The 17,740-nt window shown below is 34.9% G+C and overlaps 1 protein-coding gene across 1 annotated transcript in view; it reads left to right on the top strand.

The window, feature by feature from the left end:
• The window catches only part of CFAP47 (cilia and flagella associated protein 47), a 296,277-nt gene that overhangs the window by 272,986 nt on the left and 5,551 nt on the right, over positions 1-17,740 (top strand). The window contains exons 61-63 of the mRNA XM_054060306.1: positions 1,725-1,896; positions 3,160-3,321; positions 10,820-10,988. Coding sequence (XP_053916281.1) covers positions 1,725-1,896; positions 3,160-3,321; positions 10,820-10,988 — 503 coding nt within the window. The remainder of the gene's footprint in view (positions 1-1,724; positions 1,897-3,159; positions 3,322-10,819; positions 10,989-17,740) is intronic.

The following is a 17,740-nucleotide window of genomic DNA, read 5'->3' as shown; positions in this document are numbered from 1 at the left end:
ACCTGAATATCTTCGAATACTGAAAGCAGCATGTAATTCACAACATTTTCTTCCTCGTATTTGAACAATAAAATAAGCTTTCCTTGAGTAGCATTGTGTGATATAACTGCTGAAAGAAACATCTGCTCACAGTTGCAATTTTCTCTCTGTGAAATGCTCCAAATGATGTAATCTTTTCTCTCCCATAATAAGTTAGTTTTTATGTTTCTATCTTCATGTTTTTGGCATTTGTCTAGGGTGACTACTACAAGCCTTGGGCTGTGTTGGAATCTGAATGTATGGCATAAACATATTTTTCAAACAGGGAAACAGCAAAGCATGGAACAATGTAGCATGATCCCTGGAATTTTAAAAAAAAAACTGTAGGAAAAAAAGTTCATGTTTAATTTCAATATAACAAAGTACATTTGTTTTCATAAAGTAAATGTATAATAGATTGGTTAATACATGGAAATCGTGTATATAGGGTACTCAGTGTGTATCCACTATGATCAATAATCCTGTATGTTCATAACAATATTTTGCTTACATCTGTATAGCTTATTGTTGTAGCATAAATTGTACAGACATCTATGTGAAGGATCCACTTTAAAGAGTCAGAAATGTTTCAATATAAGATGCTACATTTCTTTGGGTTAATCTGTGTGATACAAAACCATTGGCAACAAGAGTTGAATGAAGTAGAAGGAAGGAATATATTTATATGTCAGAAAAAGGGAAAGGACTACGAGCACAGGACGGCATCACCATACTTGCTGACATTGGGTAGCAATACAGACTGGCAAAATGAAGTATGTTCAAATATCTCACAGTGCATTGTTTCTTGGACTTTCTATGGCAATAAAGATGTAGTCTGTATTTTAGAATTCCAGGTCAGAAGGCCTTGGGAAATAACTCTGACTTATACACTATAGCCAGCATTTTTAGGGGTGAATACGTAGGAATTCTGCACAACACATTGTACTAAATGCTGCAAATTCAAAATGTGCCTTGAGATATGTGGCCGTAGTAAAGTGAAATCTCCTTTAGAATTTAGTGGTTGTGTTAAAAGATCTTTAATCCATAAAACATGTAGGGTTTTTAAATAGATTAACTGCTTGAGATTATTTTCCTTGTAGAAATGTTCCTTTCTGTTCACGAATTACAATTGTACGCTGAATATCACAGTTTTCTTTATTACAGCTGGAGAAGAGATTTGATTCAGGAAGCTCAGCAGTTTATTCTTATGTCATTAATACTTGGTCTTTTCATAGCTGCTTCAGAGAATAAAAAAAAGAGGTGGCTGGTGGCATCTTCACTATTTTGTAGATTATTTCTTAGGCTTGCAAGAAATCAATGACACTGATGTCCTTAATAACTTCGTTTTATAAGATTGTCCCAATGGCATTACTCAAAAATAGTATTACATTCTTGCAATTTTCATTTGAATGATGAACTAGAAATATCTCACTGTAATGCAGAAATGGTAGCCAGAAAAATAATCCTATTACTGTTCCCTTCTCCTGTGTACGTTCTCCACCTCCATTTTACTGGAAACTATGTAGCCTGTCATATGAAATTGGAAGATTTTCTATGCAGTCAGAAGCAAAGCAATCAAGTTTTGTTAATTGCTAGTTCTACTGATTTATCATTTTTAGTAACAAATGCAGGAATGGTAACTACTCGCCAGCTAGCTGTGTGAGGTTAGAATGCACATAGACTGATTTTTCTCATATATCGTTTAGGTTTCTCTACAACAAGGGAATTTCTCTATGAATTGCAATATCAATCAAATGAAATTAAATCTCAGCTTGAAGCTTTGATTGGTATGCATCTGATTGAAAGAGAATGGGATACAGAATCCAGAATCGTAACCCTGATCTTTAATGTAGTGTTTACACCTAACAAACCGATGAGGTAAGCTACCATTCTTACATGCGATAAAACAGAACATGCGATAAAATCCTGTCTGGGCACCTTTAGCTAAGTAAGCACCTCCTTGCATTTCTTTTTCCTGATTTTGTTTTCACCTCTGAGATCTAGTATTTTAGATTTTCTCACTTGCTATTTCTCAGTATGATATCTTTGGTATTAAAACTGACAGCGTGTGTTTTCAATGCCTGCTAGATGTTTCTATTGAGTTACTGCCTAAGTCTGTGTGTGCATTAATGTACTTCTAAACACTAGGGTATTGAAAGACTTCTAATGAAAATTAGTCTTCCTTAAAATTTGTGGAAAATCTATAGACAAGATGGTTTGTCAATCTTGAAAAACTTTTCCTAGATGACCATATATGCATATTCTTTGGCTGGACAGGATGGTTAAATCTGTGGTCTCTAGTGCCCAAATAACAACAGTCCACAGGAAAACATTATCCTCTTTTAGAGCTGCAATGTGAAAAAATGGTGGATTTGCTTTCATTTACATTAGTACATCCTGCTTCTTTTAAAAGAAACTTTTGGAGAGAGAGAGAAGTCGTATGTTCCTTTTGAAGCAGTTGGGTGTGTATGGGGAGGAAAAAATCTTCAGTAGCATGCAGGCAGACAGTAAATCCAGAGGCTAAAAATGACATTGTTTCTTTATCTTTATGTACTTGAGATTTATCAGGCTTCGTGTAGAGGACTCAATGACTGCAATTAATTAATTTCTTTATCTTCAGAATCTACATCACCAGTCTCTTCTTGGATGGTCTGAAGACATGATGTCTTCAGAACTCAGAGTTGGGATTTTTCTAAAGTACTTAGACCTCTGTCAGATCTGCTTGATTCTAATATGAACTGCTAACACGTTATAGACCAAATTTTGCTGTAACATCACAGTGAATAAAGAATAATGAGTAAAACAAAGTGAGTTAAACAAATTTAACTCAAGAGAGAGTAAGCAGCAGAAGAATCAAATCTCATGACTGTACCTGTCATTTCTCTTTCTTATTGTGTCTCTTCCTTGTACTTTAATGTAAAAATTAAGTACTGCTATATTCCAGTCTAAGTGCAGCTAATATGTACTATACCACATAAAATTAAGGATATATTCCTGTTTAAAGCCATCTGTATTTCCATTTTACCATGGTATAGTTCTACATACTCAAGCCTTATTTTGGACATTAATTTACTCACTTTATGTTTTATAATGGTGAATGTTTTTATAATGTATTGGATGTTTTTAATCTGAAATTTTAAGGAACGAAGCAACTCTCATAGTACAGTGCACTACAGGAGGTATTTGGAAGTTTCCAATGCTGTTCATTGCTACAGAGCCAGAAGTGGATGATGTCATCAACATTGAAGCAGTTGGCCTGAATAAGGAATCTGTAGTTGGCTTTAAGCTTACAAGTCAGACAAGGTAAAAATACTTATGATAAAGTATTTATGCAGTATTATTAGGCTAGAACTTCACTAAAATACATTGGATAGGATAGATTTGGGCAACAGAAATGTAATTGGACTGCAGCTATTTCAGTAATGCATCATTAATTTCAAGTGCTGCACTGTATAGGTTACAAATGTGATTTTGAACCTGTACAGTAGAGAACAGAAGCATTCGACATTTAGGCTGTAGCCACTCAAGAGGAAATATGTGGAATAGGTCCAAATGTTTGTGTTATGACCTTAAACTTTTGCCTGAAAATGGTTTTTTTTCTGTTAAAATGTGTAATACAATTTTAAGGATAGTGTGTTGTGATGTTGAAGAGTCATTATTAAAGCCTTAATGTTTTTACTAATTTATTGCTTTTCAAAGTACTTTATACTTACACCAAGCATTGTGCTTTAAAAGTTTTTATATATGCCATTTTTTAATTATTCTTGTTTTATTATATAAGTATGTTATGAATTCATCGCTACTCTGCCCTTTCGCTCAGTAACATAGTTGTGTCATTCTTCACTATTTTGTTACTGTTCTTTTTAAAAGTCCCACAGAAATCTCTTTTAATATAGTTTTTACAGACTTTTCATTATTTTCTCAGTTTCATAATGTTATAGCAAACCCATAGGGTCATTTATCTACAGGAGAAAGTGAAAGAATGAACTGCATTGTACTGATAGATAAATTTTAAAATACTAAGCAGCGAACTTGAAAGAATCATGATGCTTACAATCCAATTATCTTATGGAAGTTTTTAAATTTCCTTTTTTCTTTAATACTGACTTTTTTTCCTGTATAAGTAGAAAGTGTGACAGGCATGGTGATTAACAGCTAACTGTTGTAGATACATGCTTGTAGCATCCACAGCAGGAAGTATCCTTCGTTCTAACTGGTTTTTTTTAAAGAGCTTATTTCCAAAAGCTGTGCCTCCAAGATGGACAGTTATTCCAGCTTTTAGATGGCTGTCAGTGATGATAATTATTGAGGATTGAAAAAGGCACAATGTTCAACTTAACAGCTTCAATAGCATGGGAACAAAAATGAAGCAATTGCTCTAGCAATACTGTAATCTCCTGGTAGATGTTTGATAGTAGTGAAGAGACCTAATGGTCTCCAGAAAGATATTATAAAAACTGAAACATTATAATTATATAAAGCAGGAGCCATGATGGAAGACATATCCCCTTTATTCCCTTAAACAATTTTCAACTCTATTTTACATAACAAAGGTTCCTCCCATATGTTTCAAATACAAAATGTAATGCCTGCATGTACGGAATAAGCTCTGTGTTATAAATAGTGCCAACATCTTTTCTGTAAGTTTTATATTGCTTTATCTTAACTTTGATTTGCTTAGGAGCTTTTGGTGGTTGAGGATTTGTTATAGAAATAGAACAGTCAGCCAACCAACATTTAACATACAGGACAGCAGTTTAAAAGCAATTACACAGGAAACCTGTATATTAATGTTTGAATGACTCAACTTGCTTATATTAAAAATAAAAACATTAAATATTAAAATATTAATTAAAACTTTAAACTGAGATATGGCGTGTCTCCCTATAGACCTTCCCTGACAAAATAATCAACCGTTTGGATTTTTTCTTAAGTAAACAGCCACACAATCCCATAGAAAATCAGCTCTTGTACTTAAAGGCAGGCAGGTTTTTCTTTACCCTGCACACATAGATACTTCCTGTCTTCCTTTCTTATGCATGGCACTGCTAGTTTGAGAGTAAACAGGGGAGAGATAGAGAAATGTATTTCTGAGTATAAAGGGACTCTCCAGCTATTTCTTTTTCTCCCTCTGCTACTTGCAGGACAAAGTGGTAGCATAGCATCGCTGAGAATACCTACGTGACTTTTTGGTCTGGTGGAGTGCATAGTAATGCAACAAAAAATATTTGAGAACCATAGCATCCCCAAAAAGGCTCAGTATCTTTTTAAGGACAGATTAGGATTCTCTTATATATTCCAAGTTGAATGAGGATCTTCAGTGATTTACAGGGCATATTTGATGACCACTACAAAGCTAAGAGGGCAATGGTTTTAGCTTTCCTTTTCTTTACAGCTACTGCAATTTAAATCAGGGTTTCTCCATTTAATTCCACCCCTCCACTACCCAGCAAATTCTCAATGTTTATGAAATATTTCAGACCAAATTAATGCTTTTCCAATTTACCCATAAAAAACTACCTTTTATGTACTTGCTTCGGGAATGATGAGGAGTTACAAATAGGAGGTAGTTGCTATGCTGCTCACAGTGATCTGCAATAATGAAAGCTCTAAGAGTCCGCGCAAATATGTAATGCAGTCTTTCTTTTGAAACAGTTAAAATTGACATGCTTACATGCCCATAATGAGAAACAGCCCCATATCTGCTTCAATACATAATGAAAGGCACTGAGAATGCAGCAAAGCTGTTTTGTTGTATGAAGAAAACTCAAACATATTTTTAAAACCTATCTGCACCTAGGAAAGTGCAGATATAACTTCTTAATATATTTTTAATCAATTATGTTTTAGATTCTGAACGATTGTATTAATATGGACATAGTTTTGGGGGAATATTTATAAGAATATATTCCAGTACAGAGGTATTTTGAGGGTTGGATTTATTTCCTTATATTAAAATACTAATGTCCAGCTACTGCAGAATGTTGCCTTATCTGTTTTCTAGTGCAATTACTATAGTAGCCAACATGAAACGTGGATACATGCATATGGACGCTATATTCACTTGAAAATTGTTTGTTAACTACAATACTTTTGAATGTTTAGTCATGATGGTAGCTAGTTTTCTCCTTTTCATTCTGTTTATTTCTCATACGTAAAGCTTTCTTTCACCAACATAATTCTAGCTTTGCATTTACCTGTTAGTGTTTATTTTAATCATATATTGCTTTCCATATAGAGTAAAATTTTATCCATCCTTCTATCCCAACCTCTCATTCCAATCCTGTGTTTATCACAAACAGGATATTTCTTAGACAGAGGAAACTTCTCAGATGAACTCAAACTATGCTTCAGAAAAATATACTTAGTCAGGGACTTCTATCACAAAAGCAAACAGAGCAGTATCAATGTGGTCTCCAAGGATTGGTATCTGCAAAATCCAAGGCTCCACCCAATTATAGAAACAGAGCTAGAACAAAAAGAAAACAAAAACAGGTGGACTGGAAAGATGAGAAGAAAGGTGAAATTAGGCCTTAAAATGATGACACATTCAGACATGGTTTTCTTAACCTACATTTCCTATTTTGAACACCACTGTGGAATTTTCCTTATTTCTTCTGTGCGCATTTCTTAGTGCATAGAATAAATGTTAAATTAAAACCATTCCTTGATTACACAAATTAATTTTAATGCTGTCTGAAGAATAGCAAGCAACCCTTTTTTTATGTACCCTCCCTAACTGTGAGGGGAAAACCACCACCAACAAAGTGTTTACAGTTACCGTGTTGAGAATTACTTCTATTTTTCTTTCATTACTGCTATATTTCATTAGAATTACTATGAGCCAGAAATATGCATGCAGCAAGAAAATGCATTCATTAAGTTCTCAGCACATACACCCTCTCCTCGCCCTCGCTCACATGACACTGTGCTTGTTTCAAGCCTGGATTCACATGCCAATCTCTTTGTTATCAGTTCTGCAATATTCTACCGTTAATCTAAAAATGTAATTAGAATACTTCATCTTAGCATCTGCCACATAGTGGCAGCTGTTGAACAAATGTTGACCAAGCTCCATTTTTTGGGGCCTGAATGGAGACTAATGGAAGATATTGATAAAGGTACACATGCAGTGGAGATTCCAAAAGCTTATGATCATCCTTCCTAATAATACCATACCTGATATCTAGCCAGGAGCTGTGTCACCTGGACTGATTTCAGCAGGAAAAGTCATTTTACTAGTCTGCAAATATAGTACCCCTGGGTAGGCCAGGAATGAGATAGAAATCTTAACCTTTTTTAGAGATAAAGAACTAGTTCTTGCTCTGTTTTTACAACACGTAGACAACAAACGTGATGTTATACTTTGTAAAGCACTCCCTGAGAGTAATTTTTCATGCAGTATTTCTTCATATTATTTGAAAGTCCTTTAATTCTGAAGAAGTCTTACTGAAGCTGTAAAATAATAATTAGAGTTAAACAATTTCTGACATCCAGAGTTCAGGATTGAGAGTATTCAATTAAACCAGAGTTGATTTTGGTATGAAACATGAGCAATTTTGATAAATAATGAGGGGTTTTTTCCATTCTTTTTTTTTTAATTTTTATTGTCAAGGAATTATATAGATCATACTTTCACTAATAATTTAGTAGAATTTGACAACTGAATACAGCTACTAAGTTTAAAGAACTATGTAATAACTGAAATTTCTTGTGTCATCAAACAGATGTTAACTATAAATTACAAGAACTGAGTGTAGTTGTGATTAACTATTTTGGATGCACATTACAGCATTTTCAAACCATATTCCTTATTGGATTAAGTAGTTACATACTTTACAGATTAAGATATTGCTATTCTTTCATTGAAAAAAAAAAACGATCGAAAGCATTATGTGTTGGTTTTGATGTATAGTTTGCAAAGTGCTGAGTTTTATAAAATAATAAATTTCTACAGTAATAATTTCTTGCTTCCCTAGTTTAAGGGAGAGAGGAATAAACATTAAAGCTGTTTTGAGCCTTGATTTAATAAAGACTTATATTTTCAGATTTGCTGGGTATAAGTTTTTCAGTGCGATCTCTCTGGGAAAATAAATTTTAAGATTTTCTTTAACTGAAGATATAAGGTATAATATTTTTTTAGTTTATTAATTTGAAAATTATCTAACATGAGAACATTGATAAGCAGACTCCTATTTAAGAACAATGCTATTTAAGAACAAGGCTAAAGGAGTAATTGTAAGTATGTCTGTTAAATACTAGCTCAATTTCCACTCTTCCTGGTTGTCGTGATTGGTTGTACAATTACTATTTAAATTCAAATTAATATTTGTTCTTATTCATTATTTGAGTATGATCAGAGTTCATTTTGTCTAATAGCAAAATTATGACAGGAGTTATAGAGCACACAACTGGGAAGACACATTTGCTTTCTCTGGTATATGTGACCTTTGCCCTTATATTTACTAATTCATTCGTGCTTGGTTCATATGTATTGTCAAAACTCTACACATCATTAAATTTTATTGAGTGTGTTAGTATCTGCCACCCTTGAGTTAAACAAAAGCCTTCCTAGAAAAATATAAACTGCCTCATCACTGTCCTTTGTGGCTGAGAAATGACAAACCAAACATTGAATCCAGAGCTGTTTTACCTGAAGGAGTAATCAAAAAGGAGAAATTAATTTTTAATAATTTAAATGACATGATTATTAATTTTTAATTATACATTGAATAGACAGACAGTGTAAACAATAATGTCCGAAATACAGATGCTATTCTGGGAATTTTATCTCCATCTCTCTCTGTATTGTAGAAGATAAGGACAAGCAGTTTACTTATGATAACAAGCTAACCAGGATGCCAGATCATCTCTCTGATGTGAAAGAACGTTAGTGAAAACACTGCTTGTTTTTTTCTTGAGAGGCCATTTTTACATAGACTTTTTAAAACAGCAATTCCTGATTTATCAGCAGTACATGCACTGCGAAAAGTTCCTTTTTGTGACTGTGTGTAAGTTTTTAATTGCTGGTTCCTGTACCATTAGACATAACTTCATCAGAATCACCGCTGGCCTATCATATTATGGCTGTACATATAGTTTGCCAGGATTTTTATTCTACTCATTTGGATGTAGCCCTACTTTGAGGAACATTTTTCATCCAGTAATTGACTTGACTCTTTTGTTTCAAACTGCCAGGTAAAGGGAAGGAGAGGGAAGGGAAAGGGAGGGTTTTAGGTATGTTTTCATGTAACTGTGTATGTGTGTGTATATATATTTATATGTATATTCTTAATACAGAAAAACATTATAGGTGCATCTAGTAGCTCATGTCAATGCTGTCAATAAGCGTGCAGATTTTCATTAAAGGCTTTCTATTTGTTTTTCTCCATTTTTATTTATGAAACTTAAAATCTGACACTGTTGGTGCAATAAGATTTTTTTCTCTAATTTGACAACAATCTTGTGTGCAAAATTAAAGTTCAGCTTTGTGACAGTATTGTTTTACACTGTCTGGTACCCTTGTCAGGATATAGATTTTTCTCCTGTGTGTTTCCTGATGTTTTCAGGAATCATTTATGGTCTCTGAAAAAAAAAGTACTGTAAGATGCAGTTTTAGCAGGAATATTGGGTTTGAATATTCATCTCAGATGTTTTTGATGAGTGCTGTACTTTGCTACTCATCTATAAGACATCGCTTCTTTTTTTGCCCTGTGCCCTTTGTGTGTAGTAAGTATTCTCTGCGCATTCATAGCTGAGCAGTCCTTGTGGGAAATACAGTTGGGAAAACTCAAGGCTTATGTGGCACACTAGGTGGGAACTCAAGCCATAGGATGATTCCTGCTTATGGCCCTGGGGTATAAACCCATCTGTAAAGCCTTAGGTACCACAAAAAGAGGTTGTTAGCATAAGTTTGATGTCACAAGACTTGGAGTAAAGTTTCAGACATTCAGTAGTTTTGTCCACCTTGCTGTCACCTAAAGGGAAAAGCTGAGCTCTGCTAATGCACCCAAGTCTGATGGCACTGCTAAATGTCAGTTAATTTCTTTGAGGAGGCAGAAGCTTTTTGCTTTCTATTTTCTGCACTTGCACTCTTTATTTTTGCGAACTTAGTGTATGACCTTTTTCATGAGGGTATTTTGAATTTAAGAAAACCTTTCGTGACAACATATTCCAAAGGAAGCTATTTTAAGACAAGATTACATAGACCCACACTGAATAGCAATTGCCCAGGAAATGTGGGACATTTCCGTAGAGACATGAATCGTCATAAAATATTAAATTTCACTTCTTTGTGAGTATTTTCTTTGCAAAGCAGTGTTATTTATGGTGTGACAATCTATGAATAAACAGATTTGAACATCTTTTCTGTGACACGCTGTTAGTTTCACTCTTCAAGTTTTATCAACTAAAAATGTGTCCCCTCTAAGCATGCATGATACTTGTCTTGCTGTACTGTGGCAGGGTGTTGTGGATTAGTTTTTGACCATGCCATTGTATTTCTAGTGTTGATTTCTTTTGTTCTCTTTCTGTCCAGATAGTGATAGAGTTGTCTTCGGCAACACATATAAAAACTAAAAGAACAATGCCTAACTAAAAAAAGATTATGTATATTTATAAATAAATGTAAATAATTGCTACAGAATATTCATTCTTTCTGAATGCTATTAATATTCTACATGCATTCCATGGGATGCCACATTTCCCAAGTCACGCCACATAGTGACCTAAATGTTAGATTGTAGGTAAGTTGTATTAAGATACTGTAAAAGGCACAATAACTTCCTTTCCTTTTTTCTAGGAACCCAGAGCCATTCACTGCTCACTTCCTGGCGGGCAGCGATCCTGAGTTCCTTGTGCTGCCGCAAGCTGGAGTACTTCTTCCAGCAGGCACTATGGGAACCCATATAACAGTGGGATTCAAGCCAAGGATGTACGGCAAGAAGCATACTGCAACACTTGTAATTGAGGTAAGTCTACCTTAGCAACACACAAATAAACTTTCAGAAATGGAAGCTAAAAAAAAATCCTATATGAAAAAGCAGCACTAACACAAATGCATGCACTGTGATTCTTTTACTGCTCTTCACTATGGACAAGAATACAACTAAATTTTGAAAATTAACTCATGACAAGCTGGAAAAACATATTTTAATTTCCGTGTTAACCCTTTGCCGTCATCAGCAGTGACAGATCCTTATCTTCATATATTTGCCCCAGCTCCATAGACAACATGACAACATGACAGAATAACTTTTTGCAGAGAATCAAAATAATCATGTTAAGAACTGGTGGACTATATATGAGTAACTGATTATGGAAGGCCTAGTTTATTTGTTTTACTTGTCTTTTACCACCAAGTATCAAAGGCACTAAAAGCTAGGTACTAAACTGTAGAAGGCAGAATTTCAGAACACAATGCCAGGAATAACTTTTTTAAAACAAGCCGCAAAATAAACAAAAAGAATTTGTAGCCAAGTGTCTTCTGTAAGTCTGAAGGTCAAGAAACATTTGAAGATATTTATTCCTTCAATAGTAACAATGTTATTACTGCAGGAAAGAATTTTTAAGTTTTAAGTCATTCTTTAAAAGGCAACTGTGGAAAATACAAAGTAGCAAGAAATACCCCAAACTCTCTACAAATCGTTGTTTGCACTTTAAATCTACTAATTGCATGCTGGCAATGTTTTCAGGCTATTATATTAGAAGTGAAATAGCAATATTGATTCAAAAAATAAGATGGTCAAAATAAAGTTGATAAAAAGATGCATAACAATTAACTATAATGTTTTATCTGAGTAACAACTTGTACAACAATAAATATGAAATTCAAATGCTGGGAAAACAAGAAGGCCCTTTAATCCCTCCTACTTGTTTTCTCTTACGGTATTAGACATTTGATTAATGTAGTCTTTTTACATAAACAACAATGATTTTTTATCTCTCTTCCATTTTAAAAAGCAAGTAACTGACTGAATTTATTCTGTGTTTTTTATATTTACATAATGCTATAAGACACATCTACAGAGCTCAGAAACTTCTAGTGTGGTTCTGGAACTAAGTCCTGTTTGTAGGCATGACACACAAGTGTGCTAGCCATGTTTGTCTTTGGCTTAACTTCTATCATTAACAAAGAGCTTTAAAATAATGAATTTGTCTGCAATGGGTTATACATGATGGTTAAAGATTATTTTTAGCTTTCTAAGAAGTCACTGTCACATGTTGAGGGACAACAACAGATGCAACAAACGTCACAAGTGGGAGAACTAAAAAATATATATGAGAGATTTCAAAGGAGAGTTTACCAGTCTGTTTACCCTTTAAATAACAGTGTTTCAGGGGTAAAAATATATATATTGCCCAGCCTGCCAGCCGAAGTCCTTTAAGTGACAGTGTCACCTGTCAATTGGAGCAATGATGTAGAGATAACATTATGCAGCTTGCTGTACATGCACAGTAATTAACAAGCAATAACGCAAGGATAATCAGTATAATATTACCTTGCTTGATCTATTTGAATTAAAGACTCCTCTTAAAATCCCTCTAAACAGTTGTGAGAGACTGCAGAGACTTGTACAAACAAGTCAATTTTATTAAGAATAACAGATCATGACTTAATGAGATTCAGTAGTAGCTGTGGAGAACATACTGGTTGTGAAAATACAATGAACAACCCTGTTTATGACCCAACACCTGAATGCGTACAAGATCATGACAAGCAATGATATTTGCATAGCAATAACATCCAGATGTAAGTAAAGATAACACACAGATAGAAGTTAAATAGTTAAGGTTAAAGTACAGGAAGAGATACTAATTGCCCTGATGTTAACTAGCTTAATGTTAAGGTGTATATTTTGTGAAGCATAACACAAAGTCCTTACTCCTATGGAATCCGGGGTGGGGAGGAAAGAGGATGGGATCCAACCTGTTGGCTCATCCCAAAAGTTTTGCTCACATTTTCCCCTCAACCCACCAAACTTTTGCTTTGTTCTAAACTATTTATAACAGCCTGCACCCTAGGGGCAGAGTTTAGAATAAAGTTTGAGTCAATGAAGTCACATCAAGCCCTGCTGATTGGTGGAGAAAGAATTCTTTCTTCGCATGCCAAAACTTAACTGCGCAAGCCCAGTAGTTGTAGGCATAGGAGTGGTTTGCCTCAGAGGTGGGAAGGAGGGGTGGAGGTGTGATTTTGTACTGTAATGATAATGATGTATCTGGAGGCTGAGTTCTCACAGCAGCAGCTGCAGTCCATCTTCTTAGAAAATAATTAGGCTCCTATCCTTGCAAGGGTCTTGCTGATGGTAGGAGGTGGCTATGTCTACTTCTAGATGTCTCATCCGCCACATACCAATATGCCCTTGATGCATTCCTTATGTTGAAGACCTTGTACTCAGCCCATGCCAAGGAGGAGGGGGAAGAGGGAAGGAAGCACCTAGTCCTGTTTCTCCCCACATTCAGCACCATTAGCTTTTTTTCCTGCATTCAGCCTATTCCCACACTCAGACAGTGATCCAAAATTTCCTTTTAGGAATTTATCAGTAGAGGTCACCTTGAGTAACTGTATTTTTAACTTACATCTACTCGCACCTCGGTCTATGGTTATGATCTAGGCAGACAGCTCTTTACATTTCCACCTTTGGCACTATGTGTGGATGTAGGAAGGCACACATACATATTACATATACATATTGGGACATATTTTGTCCTATCTTTTCTGTTTGTTCAAAAATTTGCAATGTGGACCAATAGTACACCCTCACAGGATATCAGCGATGTTTCTAACGTTCTTACTCTAATTCAAGTAATAAGTCGTTTCAGTAATGTTTTGATGAGGCTTGTCTTTGCTCTTATTGGTAGACCTGTTGTCCACACTGGCCTTCCCTCTTTCCTCTCTACGTGAACTTTCATTCCTGTAGTCCTCCTATAAGCCAGAGCATCTGCAAGTGTGTGTAATTCTGCTGTTCCACGCTCAACATTGACCTGAAATAAGACTTAATGGCATGTTGACAATACCAGATACTCATTTCTTCCTTTCCTGTTAGTTTAAATAATTTTTGTTAGGGACCTGAGTGAGACAGATTTAGCTTGATGGCAAAACCAGGATTAAATCATTCTTTTTTTTGTGATGGAGATGGTGAAACACAATGGATGTTTGACCTTACACTGAAGAACATCTCTTGTATGTATCCTTTCTAGCCAGTATACTGGTTAAGCCTTTGGACTGTTTTTAAAAACAGTGAGGAAGTTTCTCTTCTTTTACAGTATCACCTCTCATCTGATCCTGCTGTCGTAAAGGGCTACAGCCTTCTTGCTGTGAAATTTCCTTTATATTTCTGGGAGTAAAGTTATAGTCCTAAGACTAATGTAGTTTTATTATTGAATTATATGCATTGCGAGTACCAAAACTGTCATTTTTGTGTGCTTCATTGAACAGTAATAGTTAGGCTGCAAAGTTGCAGAGATGACAATGTAAGTTCTTTGGTTTATTGGTCATTACAGTTGTGTTGTAAAGTAAAATGAGAGGTTGGGGTTATGGAGAAAGATCCTGTACTCATCTTTTTCTCATTTGCTGTAACATTAAATCGAAATATTGGACATGCAAGTTTTTTTTGGTTTAGTTGCTCTGCTGAGAATCCAATGTTGAGGAGCTAATTAGCATTAAGAGACTAGAATTTGTCTTCACTAGAATTTAGTGTGTACATTTTATTAACTAAAAGTATATATATGTATACACAAAATAGAGATAACATTGCCTCATTTATATTTTCTGCACACAAATCAGGTACTTGATGGGATATTTTGTGCATTCTTTTAGATTTTAATATTCATGAATACTTGCATTAGATTTTATTACTAGCAGAAAACCTTAATTACTTTGCTGAACAGTTAAATGTTCTTTAATCATAATTAAAACTTCTGTTCTCAGTCAACTACATATCAAAACAATTGAAGTTAGTTACTTAATTTTGTGAAAGTGACACAGAGAATTACTTAAAAATATTCTGTAGATCAAAGAATTAAATATAATGAAAAGCTAGTAAAGAAATAACCATGCTTTTTTTTCTGTAGCTATGAACAAGTAAGAAATGGTGACATGGTGCATGAAGAACATTTTTAAATAGGTATTAATCTGTAATCAAACTTCAATGTTTCTAATAGCTTTCATAAACAGCTCAGTTCTAACTGAAACAAAATTAGTATTGCCAGTAATGATTAATTAGTCAAGAAAGCATGCTTCTTAGATAAACTATAAAGTGCTGTGAGGAAAAAGACTTCCTCAGCCACATGGGCATCTCAGAGCATCAGGTAAAGTTGCACAGAACACCAGCAAAACTCAGGGAGGGCACAATGCAGCTGGGGCAGCAGGACGTTCTGTAAAGGCTTCCTGGGACAGGAATCACTGATAGACACAAGGTGGAGCAACCAAATCCTTGGGAAAGGGCATATTCAAGTTGGCTTACAGTTAATTTGCTTGCACTGTGCCGAATTCAGACAGAGACACAAGCTATTCCTTTGTAATTCATGTGTGATACTTCAGAGATATTCTAAAGCAGAAGGCACACAAAATAAGTCTTAAATGATAAAATAGATGTCAGAGTAAACCAGATTGCAGGTAACGTTATCAAGCCCTCTGAAAGTCAAGTTTGTGCACCTTTATTACTGAATAATCACTAACTTAACCTATGGAAGATAGCATATCGAAACCATTTGTCATGCTGTTCTGGAAATAAATAATGCAATGTGCAAGCCACAGTACTCAGGCATGTCTCCTCTAAGCTTGTCTATGCGAACTTGCATATCATAACAAAAAATGTTACTGTTACATATTCAGTAGCTTCATGAAAATACGTTCTGCATTGTTCCTGGTAGATTTGTTAATTGCCATAGTTTAAGGTTATTCTTAATTGTATCTCTTAAACAGAATGAGCAAGGAAAAAATGTAGCAAAGTTAATAGGATAATTGAAATAGTCACATCAAATAAGACATCACCTATGTCCCTTGCCATTGGTTGATGTTGACCTGAACTTTATGATTAAAAGCAGAGATCCAGAAAATTCATTACAGGCGATGAATGCAGCACATCCTGTCATTAGCATGACTGGGTTTTGAGTGCAGAATCAATGGTCAAAATGTTTGATACATGAGCATGAGGTGAGTTTACTTTACTTACTGAGACTGTAATTCTCATCATGCCAAAAGGTGGACCATTGCTGTATAAAGGTACTCAAACCATTGCCAGTCCTGAAGGAGTGGTTGATATTGATTATATTATGTCTAAGCAATGCTGTGAAACATCTAATATTTGAACTGCAAAAGTCAATATAGCTACGTTAAATTCTATCTGGAAATGTTTCTCTAAGTTATGAAAATGTTAGTCTTTTTCTTCATTAGAAATTGCTCAGAGCCTGTCTGGGCACTGGTCTGCTTGTGGGAGGTGGTAAGTCACTGCTTTTACATCACTTGAGGTGGGGGGTTTTGATTTAATTTCATTCTGTATACATTGATCACAATAATTGGGGTTTTTGTCTGTCACCACTGAAATATAAATTAAGAGTTAGTGAATATTAGATGCACTGTACTTAATTTCCTGTTTTAACTCATTCGGAAGTCTTGCAAATTTTATTTAGACTTTCCTGTATTAACACTGTTTGGAAGATATTTGGAATACCATTTACCTTAGAATTCCTGATACTTAGTCCCAACATTTAACACCCTCCTAACATAGTTTTCTCAGGGAATTAGTTAACATGTAACTCAGTAGCACTGCCAGCCTACAATTAATACACATGGATGATCTGTGTTCTGCAGAATAATCCTGGGAATCATAAGCCATTCGTAATAATGGATTGCATACCAAGAAAAATATTTTTATATTAATTATTTGGTGAATGTTACCAGCATTTGCTGAATAAATTACTTCATGAACATTACTCAGTCAACCATCAAGATGGTTAAATAACTTACTCGAGTAATTTATGATATCTAGAAAAAGGGGCAGCCTGCATCTCATTCTTCATTATTCAAAATATTCTCCAGAAAGATTTAGTTCTGCAGATGGCCATTGCTGCAAACAGGTGAGCCAGATTATTTCTCTCTTCACATTCCAGTTATTTTATAGTCATCAGGAATTTTGAGGTTTTGATAAAAGGAAGTAATTATTTGCAACAAAAAGTCTACCCTCAGACTGTCATGGACACCCAGATTGTGGCTTGGTCTTTCTTCTTAAATTGTATGTGAAATAGGCCAAAAGGTCCATTGCAGGAAGCCTGGGATTCTTAAATATCTATGTCTATAATACTTATATCTTTTTAATAGAGACTCTCTTCTGTATTTCTGTTGCACTAGTTGAGTAGGCTGTAGTAGATTCCATACTTCATCTTTAGACTTTGTTGCTATCAGTGCTAGTATTAGACTAGTTCAAAATTTGGTGGAGTAAACTGCATTGTCTTAAGCAAAGGAAGAGGAAGAGTTCCTCTGATCTGTGGAATTTTGTTGACCCACTTGTTTGGCAAGTAAATACAGCTTACAAGTCAAATGTTCTATGATAATTATATGGCCATATATAAGTGACCTTTTGAAGTCTTCCTCTCTCCTCTTCACTCCTCCAGAAAAGTCCTTTGCTGAATCTTGTCTGACCTGGAAACTGAAAGCAGCGGCATCAAGGCACTTGCAAGGATTCCGAACTTGGAAGACTTGCTCTTGCCACAGTTCTGTTGG

This window comes from Cuculus canorus, chromosome 1, assembly GCF_017976375.1.
Source record: "Cuculus canorus isolate bCucCan1 chromosome 1, bCucCan1.pri, whole genome shotgun sequence".
NCBI lineage: Eukaryota > Metazoa > Chordata > Aves > Cuculiformes > Cuculidae > Cuculus > Cuculus canorus.
This window is presented reverse-complemented; position numbering and strand designations above follow the sequence as displayed.